At 39.0% G+C, this 24,789-nt stretch overlaps 2 protein-coding genes across 5 annotated transcripts; both read right to left on the reverse strand.

Annotated features, from left to right (window-relative positions):
• Nucleotides 1–194: 194 nt before the first annotated feature.
• LOC139641507 (SLAM family member 9-like) lies at nucleotides 195–24,703 on the reverse strand. 4 transcript variants are annotated; one of them, XM_071515929.1, is made up of 8 exons: nucleotides 24,452–24,703; nucleotides 24,120–24,233; nucleotides 20,040–20,351; nucleotides 19,671–19,955; nucleotides 18,565–18,687; nucleotides 17,514–17,629; nucleotides 15,137–16,599; nucleotides 195–271 (listed from the first exon to the last, which is right to left on the reverse strand). In XM_071515929.1, exons 2-7 carry the CDS (start codon nucleotides 24,175–24,177, stop codon nucleotides 16,420–16,422), a joined length of 1,074 nt encoding a protein of 357 aa, XP_071372030.1. In that variant the 5' UTR covers nucleotides 24,178–24,233; nucleotides 24,452–24,703; the 3' UTR covers nucleotides 195–271; nucleotides 15,137–16,419. The 4 variants fall into 4 exon arrangements, with proteins under 4 accessions (XP_071372030.1, XP_071372028.1, XP_071372031.1 ...); XM_071515927.1 differs by having other exon boundaries at nucleotides 24,440–24,702; XM_071515930.1 differs by lacking the exon at nucleotides 17,514–17,629 and adding an exon at nucleotides 17,692–17,735 and having other exon boundaries at nucleotides 24,440–24,690.
• On the reverse strand, nucleotides 1,399–14,559 carry LOC139641508 (SLAM family member 9-like). Its single transcript, XM_071515932.1, has 5 exons — nucleotides 14,501–14,559; nucleotides 6,954–7,265; nucleotides 6,585–6,869; nucleotides 5,491–5,613; nucleotides 1,399–3,741 (listed from the first exon to the last, which is right to left on the reverse strand). The coding sequence occupies exons 1-5, from the start codon at nucleotides 14,556–14,558 to the stop codon at nucleotides 3,698–3,700; spliced, it is 822 nt and encodes a 273-aa protein (XP_071372033.1). The 5' UTR covers nucleotide 14,559; the 3' UTR covers nucleotides 1,399–3,697.
• Nucleotides 24,704–24,789: the final 86 nt, after the last annotated feature.

The following is a 24,789-nucleotide window of genomic DNA, read 5'->3' on the forward strand; positions in this document are numbered from 1 at the left end:
GTGAGGGTCAGAGCTGCAGTACGCTGAAAATACTTAACAAAATATTCCTGTGACTGTTAAATGATCATGTGTGATAGAAAATGGTAAATAAAAGCACATGAGAGAGGTAGAAAGGACCAAAGAAAGGACAGAAGTGCAGTTTTAGACTGACAGATAAAGCTCTTTTGACTATTAGTAGCCTAGATTAAAATCATCTTTTTTTTTTTTTGTCTCCATCTTTGTTAAGCGCTCATTGCTGTGGTGTCTCTGCACTGCACTTCCCAGAGATCACCTGTCAATCAAACAGTGTGGGCGGGACTGTGTTGGATTTTCTGTTGATGCAGTTTGAGTTTCTGCAGGTGGCGCCCTTTTCTTTTTGGTGGCTATCTCTGCTCATGTTAACTACCCAGTTCTTGTTTATTCCAAACAAACTGCTGTTGCTGTTGCTGATGCTGGACACGTGAAATTTATATAAAATTGCATTTTGCTCACTATATATTTTTTGTTTTTGTTTTTGTTCATTTTGCTGATCAGGTCTTAGTGAGCTATGGTTAATGGAGACAGCAGTGCAAGTCGCTTCATTAGAACTGATCCTTTGTTAATGTGTTCTGTCCTTTTTTAATTGCCCACTTTGTAATTGTTAAGAAAAGTACTACACAACAGAGCTATTATCATTATAATTTGTTTTCTGTTTCTTTATATTAGCATTATTATTAGTGGTAGTAGCATTTGTTGTAGTAGTCTTTATATTATGTTTTCTTCTCTGAATTGCACTGCATGATTAGCAAATCATTCTTATGCTATGTGCCTCATTTGAATAAACATATATACATATTTCTTTACAGAAAACTCATTCAGGTCTTTATAGGGGCAAATGTGCATAAAGTGTCCATTAAATTACTATATTGTCTTGTCTTCTGCTAATAAAAATATCTATATGTATAAATAGACAAGATTTTGATCTGTGTGCAGTACATGCAGGAAGTGACTGACTGTGGTTTAAACAGGAAAGAGAATAAACGCCCACAAGCTAAAGAACAGCACTCTACCCCATAGTTAGTGAACAGCCCACATGAATAGAGACCGGTGCTATTCTACAGGGACAAATCTCCCATTAAGTCCATAGTTTACCATATTGTAAGACAAGATTAATGCTATAAAATATTTTGGAAAACAATCTGATGGGCTAAATGAATAACTGGTAGACATTTACAGACTAGTATATAGAACATTGTTATGGAAATTTATAGTGGTCACTTGTTTATCAAGGAGGAACAGTGAAAAAATAAAAGCCTCTGAGTGAGCAGCATCTTGTCTGGCCTCGTTGAGCATGTAAAGACTGCTATCTATACATGAAGAGAAACGTAGCCAAACAGCAGGTTGGAGATATATTTCATTCTCAAAATGATTGGAGCCAAAGAAAAAGCAGTATGCAACAGCTTAACATGACCTTTATATGACTCCATGTGTTGTACATCTGGAGGTTTTTGTAAACACTACAGTAAAACAGATCTAGATTGTAAATTACAATGGCAAAACCTTTTTAAGAATTTATGACCATCCCAAAAGTGAAATGTTAAAGGGTAACACTGGTGTTTTTTTTTTATTTAAGTTCCCTCTCCTTTACATTCTGCATGCACATATACAAAAGTATATACATGTATATACACGTACATACATACATACACACAGATATGCATACATACATGCATATATACATAAATACTCAAGCGCATATAAACATATTCATGCATACATACCCATACACAAATATATATGTATATATGTACACACACACATAAATACACGTACTGCACATACAGTACCCATATATACACACACATAAACTGCATATATGCACATACATGTCCACATACACACGTACAGTGTACATACACACATATGCACAAATATATACAGAAAAATACACATCTGTATGGACATGCAAACACGCAAATTCATAGGCGCAAACCAATGAATGCTGATTGTATAGCAGTAACAACAGTACAAACACACAACTCGCCTATCGGACATTTACTATTCTGATGCTACGAGCTGCAGCTATTAGAAAATGCTACCGCTAACGAACTAGACTAAACACAATTCAAGTAACGCAAACAGAGTATAGAGTTGTATTAAATGTGCCGAATACGGCCGATCAAGCTGGCAGAAGGCAGGAGACATGGACCGACACAGGATGACGGCACAAGACGCCAAATGCGGACTAAATGACGTGATTACAACCCACACACACACCGGACAGGAGGAACGCCATGGTCTGCTCACTAATGAAAGTCGCTATGGTTTCTTTCCCTTCTGTACCCCCACTCTCTGTCAGCAGCCGGTGTTGCACCGAATTTGGTGACCCATCAGATTCTGTGACCTGCCCTGATATTCTTACCCTAACCCCAACCATGTCACTCCTCATGCCTAAACCTAACCAACCTAACCAACACTGCAGGTCACAGAATCTGATGGGTCACTAAATACGGTAGAACAACGAGAACTTAAAGCCGATCGATCCGCGGGGCTACCGGGAGCTCCTGTCTTCCATGTTACCACTATCTGCCATATTGATTAGCTTCACGTTGTTCAATCTAAGCAACGAGTCTGCATTCAAACTGCGTCTGTTTTCTTCCTGGTTTGGTTTGACTTTCTGCCGTGAGTCAGTACGGCACTTTGCGCCAATTCGTACCCGCAGATACAGATAATGAACAAACTGAAAGCAACACATAGACTCACCCAATTTTCTCCGCCATGGTCTCATTGTTCTATTATACTTTTATGGTATCAAAATTAATTGGAGGATGATATAATCAGATACAAATTCTACACATAGGGGCTTTAATTTGGTTTCTGTTTTATCCTTATTTCATTGTGCTAAGTGTTTCATATCAGTGCTGCATTATGTCACTGACTCCCACAGGAAGAGATGGCAGTCTCCACCAGGAAAAAATCCCTCAAAAACATGTTGCCTTATTAACCTTATTTTTCACATCCATGTCTTCTTATTTAGAGCATCTGTGTTAGTCGGGACAGCAGTCAATTTCAAGCTGGGTTTGACACCATATTAACTTTACGTTAAGTTTTGTTTGTATTTGAAAACAACAAAAAACGACTAAATGTTAAAAAATCTGATTGCATACAATATGCATTATGAAATGACTGGGGACATGACGTAGACATAGACAGTAGGAAATGGGTTATTACTCCAAATGACACTGCTATTCTCCTTTAAAAACTTTGAGATTGAGAGGGTTACAAAGGAGAATCACAATGTCTGTTAGCAAGGTATCTCAAAAAGATACTTACAGATTTGGCTGAAGTGAAATGACGAATATACGATGTACAAAGTACAGAACCACTTGAACAACCTGACTTCAGATATGACACGCAGAATAAAAAATAACCCTGTCTGCAACTCTGCAAGCTGAAGCCATTTTTATGCAAGCAGAGCCCAGCATAAAGTGCCGTTTCTCAAAGCCACATTTAGAACAAAGTGGAATTTGCAATTTATAGAAATGTGAATACTGGAAATCCACGTAGGAAATGAGTGCAAGTACAGTACATGGAATAGAAAATCTGAAGACTCTTTCAAGGCCTGGCAGGCTTGGCAACTGTAGCATACAAGCTCTCCGGCTGGTTGTTGGCTTTAGTCTCAGTGGGTCCCATGGGTGCTGTGTGATGCCCTACAAAGCTGTAGGTGGTGGTTTCAGTGTCAGCTGTGTGATCCTGATTCACAAGTTGGTCTTTTTTGGGATGCTGAAGGAAAACACATATAACAGTGTCAGGAAAATAATGTTTGGTATTTTCACTTTTCAATAGCCTTATTCCAGTGTTTTAACATGTGTACTAACATTTGGAAAAGCGTATACACTGATACTCTAGGTACGTAACAAAAATCAATGGTATACATAATCTACAGCAGTGGTTCTCAATGTGGGGCCCGGGGACCACCAGGGGTCCTTGAGGGGGTTCCAGGGGGTCCCCAGAAAATTGATGAATTGTTAAACTTCACTATTATTTCATTTCCAAGAAGTTAAAACAAATAGAGAATGTAGAAGAATTATTTTGATATCTCTCCACCTACAATAGATAGAGATAGTCATGGAATTATGGACAAAATCATATCTAACAATAAAAATATTCTCAGATTTGAGTTTGAGAGAAAAAATCTCATCAATGTGGACTCAATTTGGGGCCCTTGATATGAAAAGGGTTGAGAATCACTGCACTACACCATACTGATGCACTTACAACATAATGTAAATTTTATTTGATTATTATAATATATTTCCACAGGTTAATACGCAGATTACAGCCACTGTAAAGCATTACCTTTCTTTTCCTTCAACTTCTTGACTGCTTAATTTAATGCCATAAACATTTGAAAATGTTCACTTATAGTGTATGCTCATGTGTTTTATACACTGCAGCACTTTAGCCTAAGGAACTATGATATAGACTGTATGTCTCTGCAATGTCACCCAGACAAACTTCTAATTCTTATTCTAATGTTGAAAATATTTCTTAATTTTATCTATTCCTTGTAATCAGGTAATTGGTAAATTATTGAACATCTGACATTATCCTCATCTATGTGAGTGGGAAAGTTATATTAAAAATCTTTGAGTCTTACCTGAGCAGTAGCATACACTGTGTTTTCTGTGTCCTTTCCTTCATCTAGAAAAAAATAAATACAGTACCATGTATTGACATGATGTACCATAATGACATTTTGCTTTAATTTGCCTTTCCTTAGTCAGCCTTAATTTACCTTTTTCTTCTACAAAGTGAGAACACTATTCTTTTTTACAGTAAGAAGGATAAGAGAAGAAAGGTAGGCCTACAGAAGATGGCCCTGGTATAATTTGTCCATAAGGTGAAATAGGGATAGTATTGGTTCCAGATGTAGTGTGTCTTAACAGCTACTCCATCTCTAGAAAATAACACACCTAAGTTTGTCACATATCTGCATATGGTTAAGCATGCACTCTGTCAAGGCTGTGAATTCCCATTTAACTATATGGGGTTTAGTAGATTTTAATTATTAGCAGCAGTCTACATTTTAAAACTTTAAAAAATCATTAAAAAAAATCAACAATACATGCTACAGCTCTGTAATCTTCTGAGGTTATTGGCCCAAATAAGACAAAACTTTCACACACTGGTACCTATACCTAATTATGAAGTCCACCACTCTGTTTTTATTAAAAACTGTAAAACTAATTAAATCTAACAAGTCCCACATACTTTGCACAAATTACATGGAAATCACTACAGAGCATCATTAGACCTGCACAAATAAAACTATTGTGGGATTTTTCATTTGATCAAAAAATGAGCCCACAGCTCATCAAAATGTCTATAAATGGTACTGTATACAGCCACGGTGAATTGCTTCTTACTCCATTTTTCCTGTCTTCATAGATTAAACTTGCAAAATTCCAGACTTAGTATGGAAGATTTTAATTTTCATTCTGTGTTGAAATGATGCACATTGGGACTTACATGTTTGACACCTTCGACGACGGAGACGTAAGACAATACATCCTACTATGACTAGAAGTAGGCAAACGACGACCAGAACAGCTACCACAATTATAATGGCCCATGAGTGGCTTGAGGTCGAGGCTGTAAATAAAAACAAAAACAAGATTGGAAATGTAGATCTACTTCAAGTCACCCAGCAGAATAGAGAGCATGTTACTGTAGCTTCACATCTTGTAGAACTGCAGTTTTAGTTCTAGAAACATTTCTCAGGCGGCAGAAATAATCTCATTGGTTGAGTTAAACTTAAATGGCCGGAGACTACTATTTTTCCAGCCAAGTAGTGTTAGATCACTGTTGCCAGCTTGGCAACTGTTGCTACATTTAGCAACTTTCTAGACCCCTGGTGACTATTTCTGAAAAGCGATTAGCAACAAATATAACAACTTTTTCTGACCATTGAGAAAAATGTTAATGTGTTGACTCATTTGGTGACAAATCAGCACAGGTGATGCTGATTTGCGCTGCTTGTCTAGTCCAAAGAGGTCTGATCACAGGTTTTCTCATACACAGTGTAAACTCCTGCTGCCGCTAAGAGCAGAGGGAGAGCAGGATTGGTGTAGCAAATATATTTGTATGCAAATTAGCATGTGAAATCATTTGGCAACTTCTGGAAACTTTTTGAGCAGCTAATAGCTACTTTCCTTGGCAAAGAGTTTGCAGCACTGTGGTAGACTGAAGCCCAGTGAAAAAGGCAAAGGGTCAGAGAGGAGGAAGCTAATATCATGAAGCCGAGCACTTTGCTACTAACTGAGAAACTGCAACCTAGCCATACTAAGTTAGCTAGGTGAGCTAGTTAGCCTAGCTGACCCTCCAAGTTTAAACTAGCCATATAGCCCATAGCTAAGATAGTCCAAGATCATGTCATAATAAGTGAATGAAAACAGAAATCATTGCCAATTATATTTTTATCCCTTCTTTGCCATTCAGGTTTGCCAGTTGGCTAACTTGCGTAGATTATTTCTGCCTCCACTGCATCTCTGCTTTGAGAAATATTTGTAAAACTAAAACTCAAATCTGCAGTGTCAGCATGTCAATCTGTCTTTCTGTTTTACCAGGGACTCGAGGGCAGAAATGTTCAATCTTCTTCATGTCCTCGCTCCGGCTGACCTGGTTGCTACGGTTACAGATGATTGAGGTACTGGACAGGTAGACACTGAGGGAGGCGTCAGAGGTGATGCCCTCTGACCTCTCTCCTCCCTCCTGAGAGCAGGTTTGGGTGTCACATGTAACAGTGCTGCTGATGGAAGAGTCCTGAGCGCTGCAGGTGACAGTGAGGTTACAGGAGTCTGAGCTGGAGGAGACAGAGCCCACTGTCAGGTTAACTGGAGACACTCGCTCTGGAAGACAGAGGTTTGAAGGCTTTTAGAAACAGGACAGCAGGTACTACTCTCTATCAAAGTCTGAAACCTTAAGGAACCTACCTTGAACTGTGACATTGTATTCAGCAACTCTGTGGTTTTTATCCCCAATCACTTGTGCAGTATAAACTCCACTGTCGGCTTCTTGTAGGTTCTTCAATCCCAAAGAATAATTTTTAATAGGAAGCTCAACCCTTCCTGTGTAATTTTTGTTGACTCTTGGTTCTGCATTATAAGGTAATCCTACTACAGTGTCTTCACTTTTGAATGTCCATGAAAACAAAAGAATGTCTCCTCTCAGAAGTTCAGGTTTCTGGACCTCCAGACGTACATCCTCTCCCTTCAGCACAAACACACGGCTCACAGCACTGGACCCTGTAAAATTAATAGACAGATAACATGATCAAAATCACATGTATGGTTATTTAGTTTTTATTTCTGACAAATTGTTATTTCTGATCATCACTTCTTTGACAGCTATAGAATGTGAATCAATGTGTTGATTGTTGCTTACTGTGATTTTTCATTTTGCTTTATTTTCACACCCAAAAGAACTTAGTCTACTTGCCAGCAATGTGAACCCGGAAATGTTGAGTACCCCAAAGTTTTATGTTAGAAATGTACAGTATGGGTCCCCAGCATTTAGAAACTGCCGGATGCTAATTTGCATATGTTGAGCAATTTGCATAATTAGCATAATTAGCATTAATTACCATAATCACCTATATGGACAATATTTCAGCAACTGCTTGGCCGATTTGGACAATATTGGAGTGGTTTTGGGGGTTATTGAGGATGCTGAATCCATTTCTGACATTTTCAAAATTTAAAATGGCCGTTTAAACCAGAAGTGGCCATATTTCAACTTCCGGTGGGCCGATTTGCTGTCGATTTTGAGGCTATTTATATGCTTAATACATTGGACCTGCATTTCAGAATCAAGAGAGCTCAATGTCATTGGTGTGAATGTTGAGACATAATATTTCTTCAAATTTCTTCAGTTCTGCTCGCGTTTTTTTGCTGTGCAACATTGTGTCATTGACCTGTGTCATTGCCGCTGTGGTTACTGCTGCGGGCGGAATAACGGCCGGATGGAAAGACGGACGGAACATAGCTTTTTATACTGAACAAAAAGATAAACGCAACACTTTTGTTTTTGCTCCCATTTTTCATGAGTTGAAATAAAAGATCTAAGACTTTTTCTATGCACACAAATTTGTGAACAAAATTTGAGAGAAATAAGCCTTTTGTTTAAATCTGTGTTAGTGAGCACTTCTCCTTTGCCAAGATAATCCATCCACCTGACAGGTGTGGCATATCAAGATGCTGATTAAACAGCATGATTATTGCACAGGTGTGCCTTGAGCTGGCCACAATAAAAGGCCACTCTAAAATGTGCAGTTTTATCACACAACACAATGCCACAGATGTCACAAGTTTTGAGGGAGCGTGCAATTGGCATGCTGACTGCAGGAATGTCCACCAGAGCTGTTGCCCGTGAATTGAATGTTCATTTCACTACCATGAGCCGCCTCCAATGTCGTTTACGAGAATTTGGCAGTACATCCAACCGGCCTCACAACCGCAGACCACGCCAGCCCAGGACCTCCACCACATCCGGCTTCTTCACCTGCGAGATCGTCTGAGACCAGCCACCCGGACAGCTGATGCAACAGTTGGTTTTAAAAACCAAAGAATTTCTGCACAAACTGTCAGAAACCGTCTCGGGAAAGCTCATCTGCGTGCTCGTCGTCCTCACCAGGGTCTTGACCTGACTGCAGTTCGTCGTCGTAACCGACTTGAGTGGGCAAACGCTCACCTTCGATGGCGTCTGGCACTTTGGAGAAGTGTTCTCTTCACAGATGAATCCCAGTTTTCACTGTACCGGGCAGATGGCAGACAGCGTGTATGGCGTCATGTGGGTGAGCGGTTTGCTGATGTCAGCGTTGTGAACAGAGTGCCCCATGGTGGCGGTGGGGTTATGGTATGGGCAGGCATAAGCTACGGACAACGAACACAGGTGCATTTTATTGATGGCAATTTGAATGCACAGAGATACCGTGACGAGATCCTGAGGCCCGTTGTCATTCCATTCATCCACCGCCATCACCTCACGTTGCAGCATGATAACGCACGGCCCCATGTTGCAAGGATCTGTACACAATTCCTGGAAGCTGAAAACATCCCAGTTCTTGCATGGCCTGCATACTCACCAGACATGTCACCCATTGAGCATGTTTGGGATGCTCTGGATCGGCGTGTACGACAGCGTGTTCCACTTCCTGCCGATATCCAGCAACTTGGCACAGCCATTGAAGAGGAGTGGACCAACACTCCACAGGCCACAATCAACAACCTGATCAACGTGAAGGAGATGTGTCGCACTGCATGAGGCAAATGGTGGTCACACCAGATACTGACTGGTTTTCAAAAAATGCGTATCTGTAGCCCTAGTCATGTGAGATCCATAGTTCAGTGCCTAATAAATGTCTTTTTTCAAGATAAAACTGCACATTTTAGAGTGGCCTTTTATTGTGACCAGCCCAAGGCACACCTGTGCAATAATCATGCTGTTTAATCAGCATATGCTCATCTGATAAACCTGTCCATCAAGCAGGGCATCTTTCCTGATGCCTGGAAGTTTGCTGGAAGTTACTCCTGTATTCAAATCTGGAGACCCAACAGATGTTGGCAATTTCAGGCCTATTAGCATCCTACCAGTCTTATCCAGGGCGGCAGAGAAATGGGTGACAGAGCAGCTGACAGCACGTCTGAGTCAGGGCCATAACCCTTTGCATCCTATGCAATTTGGGTTTAGGTCCAATCATTCCACGGATACAGCTAACTGCTATCTTCTAGAGTGCATAAAATCTATAATGGACAAAGGGGGTGTCAGGGGTGTTGGTGCTGTCTTTCTAGACCTAAGGATGGCCTTTGATACAGTGAATCACAGTGGATACTGGTGTTCCCCAAGGATCCATACTGGGCCTGCTCCTTTTCAGCATATATATAAATAACCTCCCATCCGCATGCCCATCTGTCAGTCTCCAAATGTATGCTGATGATACCGTTCTCTACACTCATGCAACAAATCGACAACAGGCTGTATACAAACTATCTGAAGCACTGGCCAATGTATCAAACTGGCTGAACCAATCATGCCTGCACCTGAATGTCAATAAGACCGTTTGCATGTTTTTCTCCAAAACAACTACAGAGGTCCATCAGCCGGATGTGTTGTTTAACGGTGAAAAACTTGAGGTGGTATCAGAATTCAAATACCTCAGCATCATTTTGGATTCAAATTTAACATTCAAAAAAACATATAAAGAAGGTTATCCATACCGTGAAGTTTGGTCTTGCCAATTTCAGATTCATTCGTCCATACCTGTCAACTGAAGCAGCCCTGCTATATATGCACACAATGATTTTCTCCCATCTGTCATACTGTATCACAAGCTGGTCGCAAGCAGGATCAACCACCTTACATCAACTTGAGTCCCTCTATAAACAAGCACTAAAGATCATGGACAAGAAGCCTCGCGGATATCACCACTGTCACATCATTCAAAAGTATAATCTACCCACCCTGGACAGTCTTAGACTGTATAATGACGCCTGCCTTGTTTTTAAAATCCTTCATGGTCTTGCCCCCCCACCAATAAGTCAGTTTGTGGCCAGAAAGGACAATGACAGACCCACAAGGTCCACATCCAGAGGGGACTGCGTTGTTCCATTTAGAAGGAGTACTTTTGCATGTTCAGCCTTCTCTGTCCGAGCCACGCAGCACTGGAACACTCTGCCCACACATGTAAGGACCTGTACTACCCTTGGACTGTTCAAAAAATCTCTCAAAAACTGGCTCAAAGAACACCAGAGCTGTACTCAAAATTAATCTCCAGCTCCTGTGTGTACCACCTCCATTTATTCAAGTGTGGACATTGCTTTGACTGCTTCTTTTTAATGCTGCTACACTGTTAATGTTTCCTAACATAATGTACTGCTTTTTTCTTTTTTAACTTTATTATAATTGTTATGTTGTTGACCTGCCCAGGGACTACAGATGTAAATTAGCCTCTTGGCTAACTCTGACACATTTACATTGAAGTGTGAACTAAAATGTTGATTGATGTGTACTGTCCCTGCCAAATAAATTTTAAATAAATAAATAAAATAAATATTCCGCCCGCAGCAGTAACCACAGCGGCAATGACACAGGTCAATGACACAATGTTGCACAGCAAAAAAACACGAGCAGAACTGAAGAAATTTGAAGAAATATTACGTCTCAACATTCACACCAATGACATTGAGCTCTCTTGATTCTGAAATGCAGGTCCAATGTATTAAGCATATAAATAGCCTCAAAATCGACTCCAATTTCATCAAAATCGGCCCACCGGAAGTTGAAATATGGCCACTTCTGGTTTAAACGGCCATTTTAAATTCTGAAAATGTCAGAAATGGATTCAGCATCCACAATAACCCCCCAAACCACTCCAATATTGTCCAAATCGGCCAAGCAGTTGCTGAAATATTGTCCATATAGGTGATTGTGGTAATTCATGCTAATTATGCTAATTATGCAAATTGCCCAACATATGCAAGTTAGCATCCGGCAGTTTCTAAATGCTGGGGACCCATACTGTACATTTCTAACATAAAACTTTGGGGTACTCAACATTTCCGGGTTCACAATAGGGCTCTATAGGCTGGCAAGTATAGACTAACTTGTCTAACAGTTGATAAAGAAAACGAACCTAATCTGATCTGATGACCCTCAAGTCCTCTTTCCTTGTTCTCCCACACTGTGTGTTCTTCTAATTATTCCTAACATACATTTATTTCTGTATGCAGAAGATGACAGGGGAAATCCTACGGAGTGGGGCTCCCCACCTTTAAACTACAATTTAACCCTGATACATATTGTACTGCCTGCATGTACAGTAAATTCATTATATTATTTTATTCTTTTTTTTCAGCCATCGTTTTATCACTGTATTTTGTCACATATGTGTTTTATCACTGTGTATATAAACTTAAAAAATAATCAACAGATCAACAGATCAACAGTATGTAATAGCTGTATGCTTACAAAAATCCATAGGTCATTACAATAGCACTATTTGCTACAAATAAGGAAATAATGACCATAAAGAAAAGAAAGAAACACATTGAGCAAAAATAAGGAAGTCAGATTGTGTTGCAGTCAGGGTTTCCGTTAGTGGTTGCAGCAGTTTACTGTGGAACAACACATTTACAGTCAGTACGAGCTCTTTTCTCACACTAAAGAATATAAGCCGTGTACAGACAGAAGTTCCTGGTTTTGTGGTTCTCTCAGTTAGTGACCTGGAAATTATCTCTCAACTGAAACATTTACTGCACAGCACTTTGCACTTTTTGCATGAAACCTTTCATCTTCATTTTTTTTGGACAGGAAAAACATTTTTGGACACTTACATTGAACTGATAAGCAGCACTGAACTGGTTCAACTTCTACCTCACCAATAAAACTTTCTCTGTCACCATAGGTAACTCATCATTATCATCACCCTCAGCTCATTTTACCTGCAGGGTTCCCCAAGGTTCAATTTTAGGTCCCATCTTATTTTTCTTGTACATGCTCCGATTCACATTATGCGGAAACATAATGTCTCTTTTTACTGCTACGCTGATGATGCTCAGATATACCTGCCTGTCAAACCTGGCAACCCAAACTGCCTCAATACCTTCCATGAATACATCACAGATATTAAGAGCTGAGTGACTCAAAATGTTTTACAACTCAGCGACAATAACTTGTTCTCTTTTGTTCCCCCTAGCTCCATTAACTTAATTCAAAACAAACTGGGTAGCCTATTTTCAAAGGTGAAGCAAGCAACCAGAAATTTAAGAATGTATTCTGACTCTAACCTTTACTTTGACAAGCAGGTGAAGAGGGACCATGTCTGTTTCTTTGAGCTGAGGAACATTTCCAAAATCAAGCCATTTCTATCTTCTGCTGACCTGGAGAATGTCACCCATGCCTTTATCTAGTTTATACTACTGCAACTGCCTCTACTGCAGCCTCAGTCAAAAGTCCCTCTCACTGCTCCAGCTCATACAGCATGCAGCCACCAGGTTTCAACAGGTGCCAAATGTAGACACCACATCACTCCAGTCCTCGCTTCCCTTTACCGGTTACCTGTCTCTTACAGAATTGATTTCAAGATTTTATTGATCATTTTTAAAGTTCGTTTAGGCCTGGCACCTAGCTACATCTCAGATCTTTTAACCCCATATGAGCCAGAGCACAGCCTGAGTTCCTCAGGCAGAGCTCTGCTGGCCGTTCCTCAGTCTACACTGAAAAGAAAAGGAGACCCCCACCCCCCCTCCCCCCTCCCTCGCTCCAGGCCAGAGGGAAGTGGAGGACTGAAAGTTCCTCTATCCCCTCATTGCTCTCTATGTTATGATTTATCCCTGTATATTCCTGGTAGGTCTTGGTTTGAAGAAGCCATGTTCTTCCCCTAAGTTGTCCTCCTGTCCAGCCCAGCTGACATATTGCAGAGTTCAAGTGTGCGTAAGTCACGTGTTTGTACTAATTTTGCCTGATTCTTTTTCTAGAAACCAAATTGCACAACATGCTGCGTGACTCTTAACACCAACATTCTGATACGCCTTTAAACCACCCACATCCCAAATAAGTTTGTACCGATTTTAGACAAAAATCTGAACAAGCTCAACAGTAATATTTCTGCTGCAGTGTGGCATGGGTAAAACAAATCTGCATATAGCACAGATAAAATAAAAAACACTCATCACCATGATAAATTATTGCATCAAAACTGAATAGACATATATAGAAACAAAATAGAATAGGGAGATTTTCAGAGGCCTTAAAATCCCCACAGATGTTATCTATAAGCCAAAAAGCACGCAAGAATATACACTGAAACTAAAAGGAGAAAATAAAGCAAATTTAAAAGATTCCTAAGCTTATGCTTGTACTTTTGAAGTACATTTAAACAATACCCAATCCAGCAGAAAAAAGATCTTGACCTGTTCTGAGTGATAGTATATGTTTATCATTTCTTGGTATTTTGTCTTTGAGGGATTTTACCTTGTTACATGGCACATTTACATTTTTAGTTACTTAGGTGTCGATTAAAGATAAATAAGACCATTTTAGGAAAAGAAATGGAGTGAAAGCCCAGTAGGGTTCCTTTGAACAGCATTGTATACGTTTTAAAAAGCGAAAAAGCGAAAAAAAAAAAAAATTTAAAAAAGGGACCTGTTGGTTGTTGATTTTTTCACGTTCATTTGTGTTCACTGAATTATCTCAGCATCACCACATCATCTCTGACTCAGTTTGACACACAATTTGTACAGCCAAGTGTAATAGTCCAAAATGGTTTCCACATTCAAATGGATACCCAACATCACTTTTCAGTGACAATTTCTTCAATAGAGCAATATTCACTTTTCCTCATAACTATTCAAATAATAATAGTAGCATAGTCTACTAATCATGACCATCCATTTGAATGTGGAAACCCTGTTTTAGTTTTAAAACACTTAAGAGCAGTTCAAGATGTAGAAATAATATAGATATATATTATATATAGTTTTACCTTGTATTCGGCCTGGATACAGAAGACAAACGGTCCAGAGGAGTAGCAGCGTTGCCATTTTGAAAAAAACTGATATGACACCACATCAGGAAGTTGTCTGTCTGACAGTGGTTTAAGCACTGTCAGCACTGTGGAAAAAAAAACAGCCTCGATATCTCTGCTGCATTTGTAGTAAATCGGCTTTTAAAGAGAAACTCAAACTTTATCTAAGACTGTAATTTGTTTGGCTGGCTGTGTTGTTTGTATGTTTTGTTTGGTTTTGTTTTGTTTTGTATGCCTCTCAGGTGTCTTATTTGTTAGTTTTATTTTTAATTAGTGATTTCTCATCACATTTCTGATTATTGCGTCATTTGTTGGTTCATTATCTATTGTGTGAGTTCTGGTTTTTAATTTTTGTATTGGCAATTGTATGGTTTTTGTTTGTGATTGTTTTTGTATGTGTTTTATGTGGACCCCAGGAAGACTAGCTGGTTGCTATGGCTCCAGCTAATGGGGATCCTTAATAAAATCAAATCAAATTACTAGTTTAGATTAAAGAGGTAATCTAGAAAATCATCTTTGTTTTATTGTGTCTCCATCTTTCTTGCTCAGCGCTTATTGCTGTGGTGTCTCTGCACTGCACTTCCCAGAGATCACCTGTCAATCAAACAGTGTGGGCGGGACTGTGACGTCTTCTTCGTTGGATTTTCTGTTGATGTAGTCTGAGTTTCTGTAGTTGGTGCTCTTTACTTTTGTCTGTTCAGCCATGGTGGCTATCACTGCTCCTGCTAACTACTCAGTTCTTCTTCTGTTTATTCCAAACAAACTGCTGTTGATGCCGCTGGAAATGTAAAATGTATGTGCCTCATTTGAATAAACATATATACATATTTCTTTACAGAAAACGCATTCATGTCTTTATAGGGGCAAATGTGCATAAAGTGTCCATTAAATTACTATATTGTCTTGTCTTATGGTAATAAAAATATGTATATAATGTATATATAACAGTAATAGACAAGATTTTGATCTGTGAGCAGTACATGCAGGAAGTGACTGACTGTGGTTTAAACAGGAAAGAGAATAAACGTCCACAGGCTAAAGAACAGCACTCTACCCCATAGTTAGTGAACAGCCCACATGAATAGAGACCGGTGCTATTCTACAGGGACAAATCTCCCATTAAGTCCATAGTTTACCAAATTGTAAGACAAGCTTAATGCTAAAATATTTTGGAAAACAATCTGATGGGCTAAATGAATAACCGGTAGACATTTACAGACTAGTATATAGAACATTGTTATGGAAATTCATATTGGTCACTTGTTTATCAAGGAGGGACAGTGAAAAAATAAAAGCCTCTGAGTCAAGTGTGCAGCATCTTGTCTGCCCTCCTTGAGCATGTAAAGGCCCAAACTGCTATCTATACATGAAGAGAAACTTAGCTTCAGCACTACAAGCCAAACACCAGGTTGGAGAAATATTTCATTCTCAAAATGTTAATGGAGCTCTTGACCCAAGGCAAAAAATAGTAGTTAAAAAACATAATTACATACAACATGCATTATGAAATGACTGGGGACATGGCATAGACATAGACTGTAGGAGATGGGTTATAACTCCAAATAACATTGTTATTCTCCTTTAAAAAATTTAATAAGTGAAATTAAGAATATACAATGTACAAAGTATATACAAAGTACAGAACCACTTGAACAAGCTGACTTCAGATATGACACACTGAATAAAAAATAACCCTGTCTGCAACTCTGCAAGCTGAAGCCATTTTTATACAAGCAGAGCCCAGCATAAAGTGCCGTTTCTCAAAGCCACATTTAGAACAAAGTGGAATTTGCAATTTATAGAAATGTAAATAGTGGAAATCCATGTAGGAAATCAGTGCAAGTACAGTAGATGGAATAGAAAATCTGATGATTCTTTCAAGGCCTGGCAGGCCTTTCAATCTTAGCATACAAGCTCTCCGGCAGGTTGCTGCCTGTCGTCTCAGTGGGTCCTATGGGTGCTGTGTGAGGCTCTACTGTGCTGTAGATGGTGGTTCCAGAAGTGACTGAAACGTCAGCTGGATGATCCTGATCCACAGGTTGGCCTCTAATGGGATTCTGAAGGAAAACACATATAACATTGTTAGAAAAATGTTGTTTGGTATTTTCACTTTTCAATAGCCTTATTCCAGTGTTTTAACATGTGTACTAACATTTGGAAAAGCATATACACTGATACTCTAAGTACTTAACAAAAATCAATGGTATACATAATCTACAGCAGTGGTTCTCAATGTGGGGCCCGGGGACCACCAGGGGTCCTTGAGGGGGTTCCAGGGGGACCCCAGAAAATTGATGAATTGTTAAACTTCATTATTTCATTTCCAAGAAGTTAAAACAAATAGAGAATGTAGAAGAATGATTATTTTGATATCTCTCCACCTACAATAGATAGAGATAGTCATGGAATTATGGACAAAATCATATCTAACAGTAAAAATATTCTCAGATTTGAGTTTGAGAGAAGAAATCTCATCAATGTGGACTAAATTAGGGGCCCTTGATATGAAAAGGGTTGAGAATCACTGCACTACACCATACTGATGCACTTACAACATAATGTAAATTTTACTGGATTATTATAATATATTTCCACAGGTTAATACACAGATTAAAGCCACTGTAAAGCATTACCTTTCTTTTCCTTCAACTTCTTAACAGCTTAATTTAATGTCATAAACATTTGAAAATGTTCACTTATAGTGTATGCTCATGTGTTTTATACACTGCAGCACTTTAGCCTAAGGAACTATGATATATACTGTATGTCTCTGCAATGTCACCCAGACAAATTTCAAATTCTTATTCTAATGTTGAAAAGATTTCTTAATTTTATCTGTTTTTCATCCTCATCAGGTAATCAATAAATTATTGAACATCTGAAATTATCCTCATCAATGTGAGTGGGAAAGTTATATTAAAAAACTTTAAGTCTCGGGGCGCCCCGGTGGCTCATCGAGTAGAGCACGTACCGTAAGGCTCAGTCCTTCCCACACCTGACCCAGGTTCGAATCCGGCCTGCGGTCCTTTGCTGCATGTCCTCCCCTCACTCTGTCTCCCATACCTTCCTGTCTCTCTCTCACTATATCTGTCCAATAAAGCATAACATGCCAAAAATAAATCTTTAAAAAAAAAAACTTTGAGTCTTACCTGAGCAGTATCATACACTGTATTTTCCGTGTTCTCTCTTTCATCTAGAAAAAAATAAATACAGTACCATGTATTGACATGATGTACCATAATGACATTTTGCTTTCATTTGCCTTTCCTTAGTCAGCCTTAATTTACCTTTTTCTTCTACAAAGTGAGAACACTAGTTTTTTTTACAGTAAGAAGGATAAGAGAAGAAAGGTAGGCCTACAGAAGATGGCCCTGGTGTAATTTGTCCATAAGGTGAAATAGGGATAGTATTGGTTCCAGATGTAGTGTGTCTTAACAGCTACTCCATCTCTAGACAATAACGCACCTAAGTTTGTCACATATCTGCATATGGTTAAGCATGCACTCTGTCAAGGCTGTGAATTCCCATTTAACTATATGGGGTTTAGTAGATTTTAATTATTAGCAGCAGTCTACATTTTAAAACTTTAAAAAATCATTTAAAAAAAATCAACAATACATGCTACAGCTCTGTAATCTTCTGAGGTTATTGGCCCAAACAAGACAAAACTTTAATACACTGGTACCTATACCTAATTATGAAGTCCACCACTCTGTTTTTATTAAAAAGTGTAAAACTAATTAAATCTAACAAGTCCCACATACTTTGCACAAATTACATGGAAATCACTACAGAGCATCATTAGACCTGCACAAATAAAACTATTGTGGGGTTTTTAATTTGATCAAAAAATGAGCCCACAGCTCATCAAAATGTCTATAAATGGTACTGTATACAGCCACGGTGAATTGCTTCTTACTCAATTTTTCCTGTCTTCATAGATTAAACTTGCAAAATTCCAGACTTAGTATGGAAGATTTTAATTTTCATTCTGTGTTGAAATGATGCACACTGGGACTTACATGTTTGACACCTTCGACGACGGAGACGTAAGACAATGCATCCTACTATGACTAGAAGTAGGCAAACGACGACCAGAACAGCTACCACAATTATAATGGCCCATGAGTGGCTTGAGGTCGAGGCTGTAAATAAAAACAAAAACAAGATTGGAAATGTAGATCTACTTCAAGTCACCCAGCAGAATAGAGAGCATGTTACTGTAGCTTCACATCTTGTAGAACTGCAGTTTTAGTTCTAGAAACATTTCTCAGGCGGCAGAAATAATCTCATTGGTTGAGTTAAACTTAAATGGCTGGAGACCTCTATTTTTCGTGTTAGTGTTAGATCACTGTTGCCAGCTTGGCAACTGTTGTTAGATTTAGCAACTTTATAGACCCCTGGTGACTATTTCTGAAAAGCGATTAGCAACAAATATAACAACTTTTTCTGACCATTGAGAAAAATGTTAATGTGTTGACTCATTTGGTGACAAATCAGCACAGGTGATGCTGATTTGCGCTGCTTGTCTAGTCCAAAGAGGTCTGATCACAGGTTTTCTCATACACAGTGTAAACTCCTGCTGCCGCTAAGAGCAGAGGGAGAGCAGGATTCGTGTAGCAAATATATTTGTATGCAAATTAGCATGTGAAATCATTTGGCAACTTCTGGAAACTTTTTGAGCAGCTAATAGCTACTTTCCTTGGCAAAGAGTTTGCAGCACTGTGGTAGACTGAAGCCCAGTGAAAAAGGCAAAGGGTCAGAGAGGAGGAAGCTAATATCATGAAGCCGAGCGCTCTGCTACTAACTGAAACTGCAATCTAGCCATACTAAGTTAGCTAGGTGAGCTCGTTAGCCTAGCTGACCCTCCAAGTTTAAACTAGCCATACTAGCCCATAGCTAAGATAGTCCAAGATCATGTCATAATAAGTGAATGAAAACAGAAATCATTGCCAATTATATTTTTATTTATATTTGATCAGAGTCCCTTCTTTGCCATTCAAGTTTGCCAGTTGGCTAACTTGCGTAGATTATTTCTGCCTCCACTGCATCTCTGCTTTGAGAAATATTTGTAAAACTAAAACTCAAATCTGCAGTGTCGGCATGTCAATCTGTCTTTCTGTTTTACCAGGGACTCGAGGGCAGAAATGTTCAATCTTCTTCATGTCCTCGCTCCGGCTGACCTGGTTGCTACGGTTACAGATGATTGAGCCACTGGACAGGTAGACGTAGAGGGAGGCATCAGAGCTCGTGACCTCTGACCTCTCTCCTCCCTCCTGAGAGCAGGTTTGGGTGTCACATGTAACAGTGCTGTTGATGGAAGAGTCCTGAGCGCTGCAGGTGACAGTGAGGTTACAGGAGTCTGAGCTGGAGGAGACAGAGCCCACTGTCAGGTTAACTGGAGACACTCGCTCTGGAAGACAGAGGTTTGAAGGCTTTTAGAAACAGGACAGCAGGTACTACTCTCTATCAAAGTCTGAAACCTTAAGGAACCTACCTTGAACTGTGACATTGTATTCAGCAACTGTATGCTTTTCCTCCCCAATCATTTCTGCAGTATAAACTCCACTGTCGGCTTCTTGTAGATTCTTCAATCCCAAAGAATAATCTTCAGTAGAAACCTCAACCCTTCCTGTGTAACTTTTATGGACTGTTGGTTCTGCTTTAGAAGATAATGATACTACAGTGTATTTGCCTTTAAATGTCCATGAAAAAAAGTGAATGTCTCCTTTCAGAAGATCAGGTTTCTGGACCTCCAGACGTACATCCTCTCCCTTCAGCACAAACACACGGCTCACAGCACTGGACCCTGTAAAATTAATAGACAGATAACATGATCCAAGTCACATGTATGGTTATTTAGTCAATACTTAATGTTAAAACTCTTTTTAATTTCTGACAAATTGGATCATCACTTCTTTGACAGCTACAGAATGTGAATCAATGTATTGATTGTTGCTTACTGTGATTTTTCATTTTGCTATATTTTCAAACCAAAAATAACTTGTCTAACAGTTGATAAAGAAATCTAACCTAATCTGATCACTTTTGCTAGTTTTGAACCCTTGAATCCTCTCTCCTTGCTCTCCCACACTGTGTGTTCTTCTCATTATTCCTAACATACATTTATTTCTATATGCAGAAGATGACAGGGGAAATCCTATGGAGTGGGGCTCCTCCAATTTAACCCTGATTCATACTGTGCTGCAGACTGCATGTACAATATGTAAATTCACAATGTAGTATTTGATACATTATATGATTATTATTGTTATTGTTATTGTTATTAGTAGTACTTGTAGTAATGTTGTTTCTTTATTTGAGGTGAGATGTCACTGATAAACCCCTTGGAGTTTTTTATCCAATCTGCACAAATAATTATTTTCTCCTATCTATGTGTTTTATCACTATGCATATAAACTTAAAAAATAATGGAAACAGTATGTATAGCTGTATACTTACATAAATCCATAGGTCCCATCAGATTATTCAACATAGCACTATTTGCCACAAGTAAGGAAACAATGACCATAAAAAAAAAAGAAGAATGAAAAAAAACCACATTGAGCAAAAATAAGGAAGTGAGATTGTGTTGCACTCAGGGTTTCTGTTAGTGGTTGCAGCAGTTTACTGTGGAACAACACATTTTCAGTCACTACGAGCTCTTTTCTCACACTAAAGAATGTAAGCCGTGTACAGACAGAAGTTCCTGGTTTTGTGGTTCTCTCAATTAGTGACCTGGAAATTATTTCTCAACTGAAACATTTACTGCACAGCACTTTGCACTTTTTGCATGAAACCTTTCATCTTCATTTTTTTTGGACAGGAAAAATGTTTTTGGACACTTACATTGACCTGATAAGCAGCACTGAACCGGTTCAACTTCTACCTCACCAATAAAACTTTCTGTGTCACCATAGGTAACTCATCATCAGCTCATTTTACCTGCGGGGTTCAACCAGGGTTCAACTTTAGGTCTCATCTTATTTTCCTTGTACATGCTCCGATTCACATTATGCGGAAACATAATGTCTCTTTTTACTGCTACGCTGATGATTCTCAGATATACCTGCCTGTCAAACCTGGTAACCTAAACTGCCTCAATACCCTCCATGAATACCTCACAGATATTAAGAGCTGGGTGGCCTAAAATGTTTAACAACTCAATGACAGTAACTCAGAAATTGTTGTCTTTGGTCCCCCTAGCTCCACTAACGCGACCAGGAATTGAGGGGTGTATTCTGACTCTAACCTTTACTTTGACCAGCAGGCGAAGAGGGATCATGTCTGTTTCTTTGAGCTGAGGAACATTTCCAAATCAAACCATTTCTATCTTCTGCTGACCTGGAGAATATCACCCATGCCTTTATCTAGTTTATACTACTGCAACTGCCTCTACTGCAGCCTCAGTCAAAAGTCCCTCTCACTGCTCCAGCTCATACAGCATGCAGCCACCAGGTTTCAACAGGTGCCAAATGTAGACACCACATCACTCCAATCCTTGCTTCCCTTCACCGGTTACCTGTCTCTTACAGAATTGATTTCAAGATTTTATTGATTTGATTGATCATTTTTAATGTTCGTTTAGGTCTGGCGCCTAGCTACATCTCAGATCTTTTAACCCCATGAGCCAGAGCACAGCCTGAGTTCCTCAGGCAGAGCTCTGCTGGCCGTTCCTCAGTCTACACTGAAAAGAAAATTAAATTTTACAAATTTTCTCCCAAGGGAGGATGCCCCCATACCCCCTTCTATGGTTCTGTGACTTCCTTTGGGCTGAGCCCCGGATGTTCTGAAATCCTAACAACGCCCCTGCTCAATAGTAATATTTTGCTGCAGTGTGGCATGGGTAAAAAAATTTGCATATAGCACAGATAAAATAAAAAACACTCATCACCATGATAAATTATTGCATCAAAACTGAATAGACATATATAGAAACAAAATAGAATAGGGAGATTTCAGAGGCCTTAAAATTCCCACAGATGTTATCTATAAGCCAAAAAACACGCAAGAATATACACTGAAACTAAAAAGAGAAAATAAAGCAAATTTAAAGGATTCCTAAGCTTATGCTTGTACTTTTGAAGTACATTTAAACAATACCCAATCCAGCAGAAAAAAGATTTTGACCTGTTCTGAGTGATAGTATATGTTTATCATTTCTTGGTATTTTGTCTTTGAGGGATTTTACCTTGTTAAATGGCACATTTACATTTTTAGCTGATGCCATTTTTCCAGAGAGACTCACAATGTGAACAACAACAGAAAAAGCTTAAATACTTAGGTGAAGATTAAAGATAAATAAGACCATTTTAGGAAAAGTAATGGAGTTAAAGCCCAGTGGGGTTCTTTTGAACAAAGTTGTACACATTTTCAAATGCAAAACAGATTAGAAAAAAAAAAAAAGGGACTCAGTCTGCCAGAGCCGTTGTGCAGACGAAAGTGAAACTTAAAATTCCACAATTTACTCGCCTGTTAGTAACGGTATAAACAGTAACCTGATAACACGTCTTCTGCTGCACTACAGACTTTAACGGTAACGTTATTACCTTGTGGAATTTAAGCCTAACATTAGTGAAATTATAATTTAACCGATAACTGTGTCGCAATGCTTTAATGCACCGCATTGAATTGAACGCGCCATGTGCCTGTATGGAAACGGTGCTTGTTCTTAGAACTTTTTTGCAAAACTCTCTGTGATTTCTGTAGGCAAATTGTATTATCTCATTCTCTCCTCCTCAGCCACACATGGTGCTCTCTCCTCCTGTATCCTGCGTTGGGTGGCAGCGTTTAATGGTTAATAAACTTTCAAACTTAATAAATCAGACAATGCACCGGCAGGTAATGATGTTACTGCACTTGGTGGTCTCGACTGGTCTTGAAATAAAATTCCGAGTCTTCTATGTCCGAGACCGAGTCAAGACTGAGTAAAAATGCAGTGGAGTCCGAGACGAGACCGAGACCATCACAATGTGGTCTTAAGACCGGTCTCGAGACCAAGACCAATCTCGAGTACTACAACACTACTTTTCAGTGACAATTTCTTCAATAGAGCAATATTCACTTTTCCTCATAACTATTCAAATAATAATATTAGCATAGTCTACTAATCATGACCATCCATTTGAATGTGGAAACCCTGTTTTAGTTTTAAAACACTTAAGAGCACTTGTTAAGTGATTTTTTATTTCTGTTGATTGATGTTGATTTCTCTTGACCCGTTTCTCTGAGTATAAAAAACCTGATAATTTCTGCTGTCTGCTGTCAAATAAAAAAAAAACACATAACTTCAATGTTCACTTGAATTGAAAGTTTACACTGTCATTTATATATGAGCTTCATGACCAGTCTGCTTTTGAAAAACTGTAAAAATGTATAATTTCAGTAACGAGCGCCAATGAGACGATAAGCCTTCTTCCTGTAAACCTTCTGATATGTAGTTGTTACAAAACAGCGTAAAGTAGGGCTATGAGCAACATCAACCAGACTTCCAAATCCATCAGGCGGCCCTGCTCCTCTTCTCCAGAAGCTATCAAGAGGTAGAAATATTGTAGATATATATTATATATAGTTTTACCTTGTATTCGGCCTGAATACAGAAGACAAACGGTCCAGAGGAGTACCAGCGTTGCCATTTTGAAAAAACTTCACCACATCAGGAAGTCGTCTGTCTCTTAAACCACTGTCAGCACTGTGACAAAAAAAAGCACAAAAAAAAGCTTACAGTAACTCTTCCTAATCATTCTTTATTAAATTGCTTTTTGGGGAGAGGTTTCCCAGTTTTTTTTCATCAGATCTCTCCATCTGCACATTAAACACCATTAGCACACAGGAGCTTTATGTTCAGTAATACATGTACATTTCCAACATAGTTAAATCCATCATAATCATCCTTACTTTTTCTCTCACCATCATTGTCACCGTCCCTATTTCCATCATATTGGAAGCATTATCAATGACGTACAACATCAATTTAACTGCATCTACCTCTTGTGTAGTCATCTTATAGTCAAAGTGCTCAGCTGAACATTACACGTCATGCCCTTGTGTGAAAGGGAGGTTGGACACATGTTCAGTATTACTTCACAATGTAAGTTCCCCAAAACATACAATATGGAAGTAGTAGACTTCCACTTTAAAAAAGAGGCTGCACAGTTACATACAACAGAAAGCCAATCTCAATGTACATGTAGGTGTGACCTACGATAACCAGCTAGGCCTACACATCCTTCTACAAGCACCGATTC

The sequence above is a fragment of the Centroberyx affinis genome, unplaced genomic scaffold (assembly GCF_046629955.1).
Source record: "Centroberyx affinis isolate AG114_WGS23_722 - 3 ecotype Tasmania unplaced genomic scaffold, CSIRO-AGI_Caff_v1 ptg000380l_1, whole genome shotgun sequence".
NCBI lineage: Eukaryota > Metazoa > Chordata > Actinopteri > Beryciformes > Berycidae > Centroberyx > Centroberyx affinis.

What these genes read in the sequence shown, in the direction of transcription:
- LOC139641508 (XM_071515932.1), bottom strand. Translation starts at nt 14,558, where the DNA reads ATGGCAACGCTGCTACTCCTCTGGACCGTTTGTCTTCTGTATCCAGGC. An exon ending in GTATCCAGGCCGAATACAAG is followed by an intron (nt 7,266 to 14,500) that starts GTAAAACTATAT and finishes TTAATTTTACAG; the next exon opens with GGTCCAGTGCTGTGAGCCGT. An exon ending in TCGTCGAAGGTGTCAAACAT is followed by an intron (nt 3,742 to 5,490) that starts GTAAGTCCCAAT and finishes GTTTTCCTTCAG; the next exon opens with CATCCCAAAAAAGACCAACT.
- LOC139641507 (XM_071515929.1), bottom strand. Translation starts at nt 24,177, where the DNA reads ATGGCAACGCTGGTACTCCTCTGGACCGTTTGTCTTCTGTATTCAGGC. An exon ending in TTTCTGCCCTCGAGTCCCTG is followed by an intron (nt 18,688 to 19,670) that starts GTAAAACAGAAA and finishes TTTTATTTACAG; the next exon opens with CCTCGACCTCAAGCCACTCA. An exon ending in GGGAAGGACTGAGCCTTACG is followed by an intron (nt 16,600 to 17,513) that starts GTACGTGCTCTA and finishes GTTTTCCTTCAG; the next exon opens with AATCCCATTAGAGGCCAACC.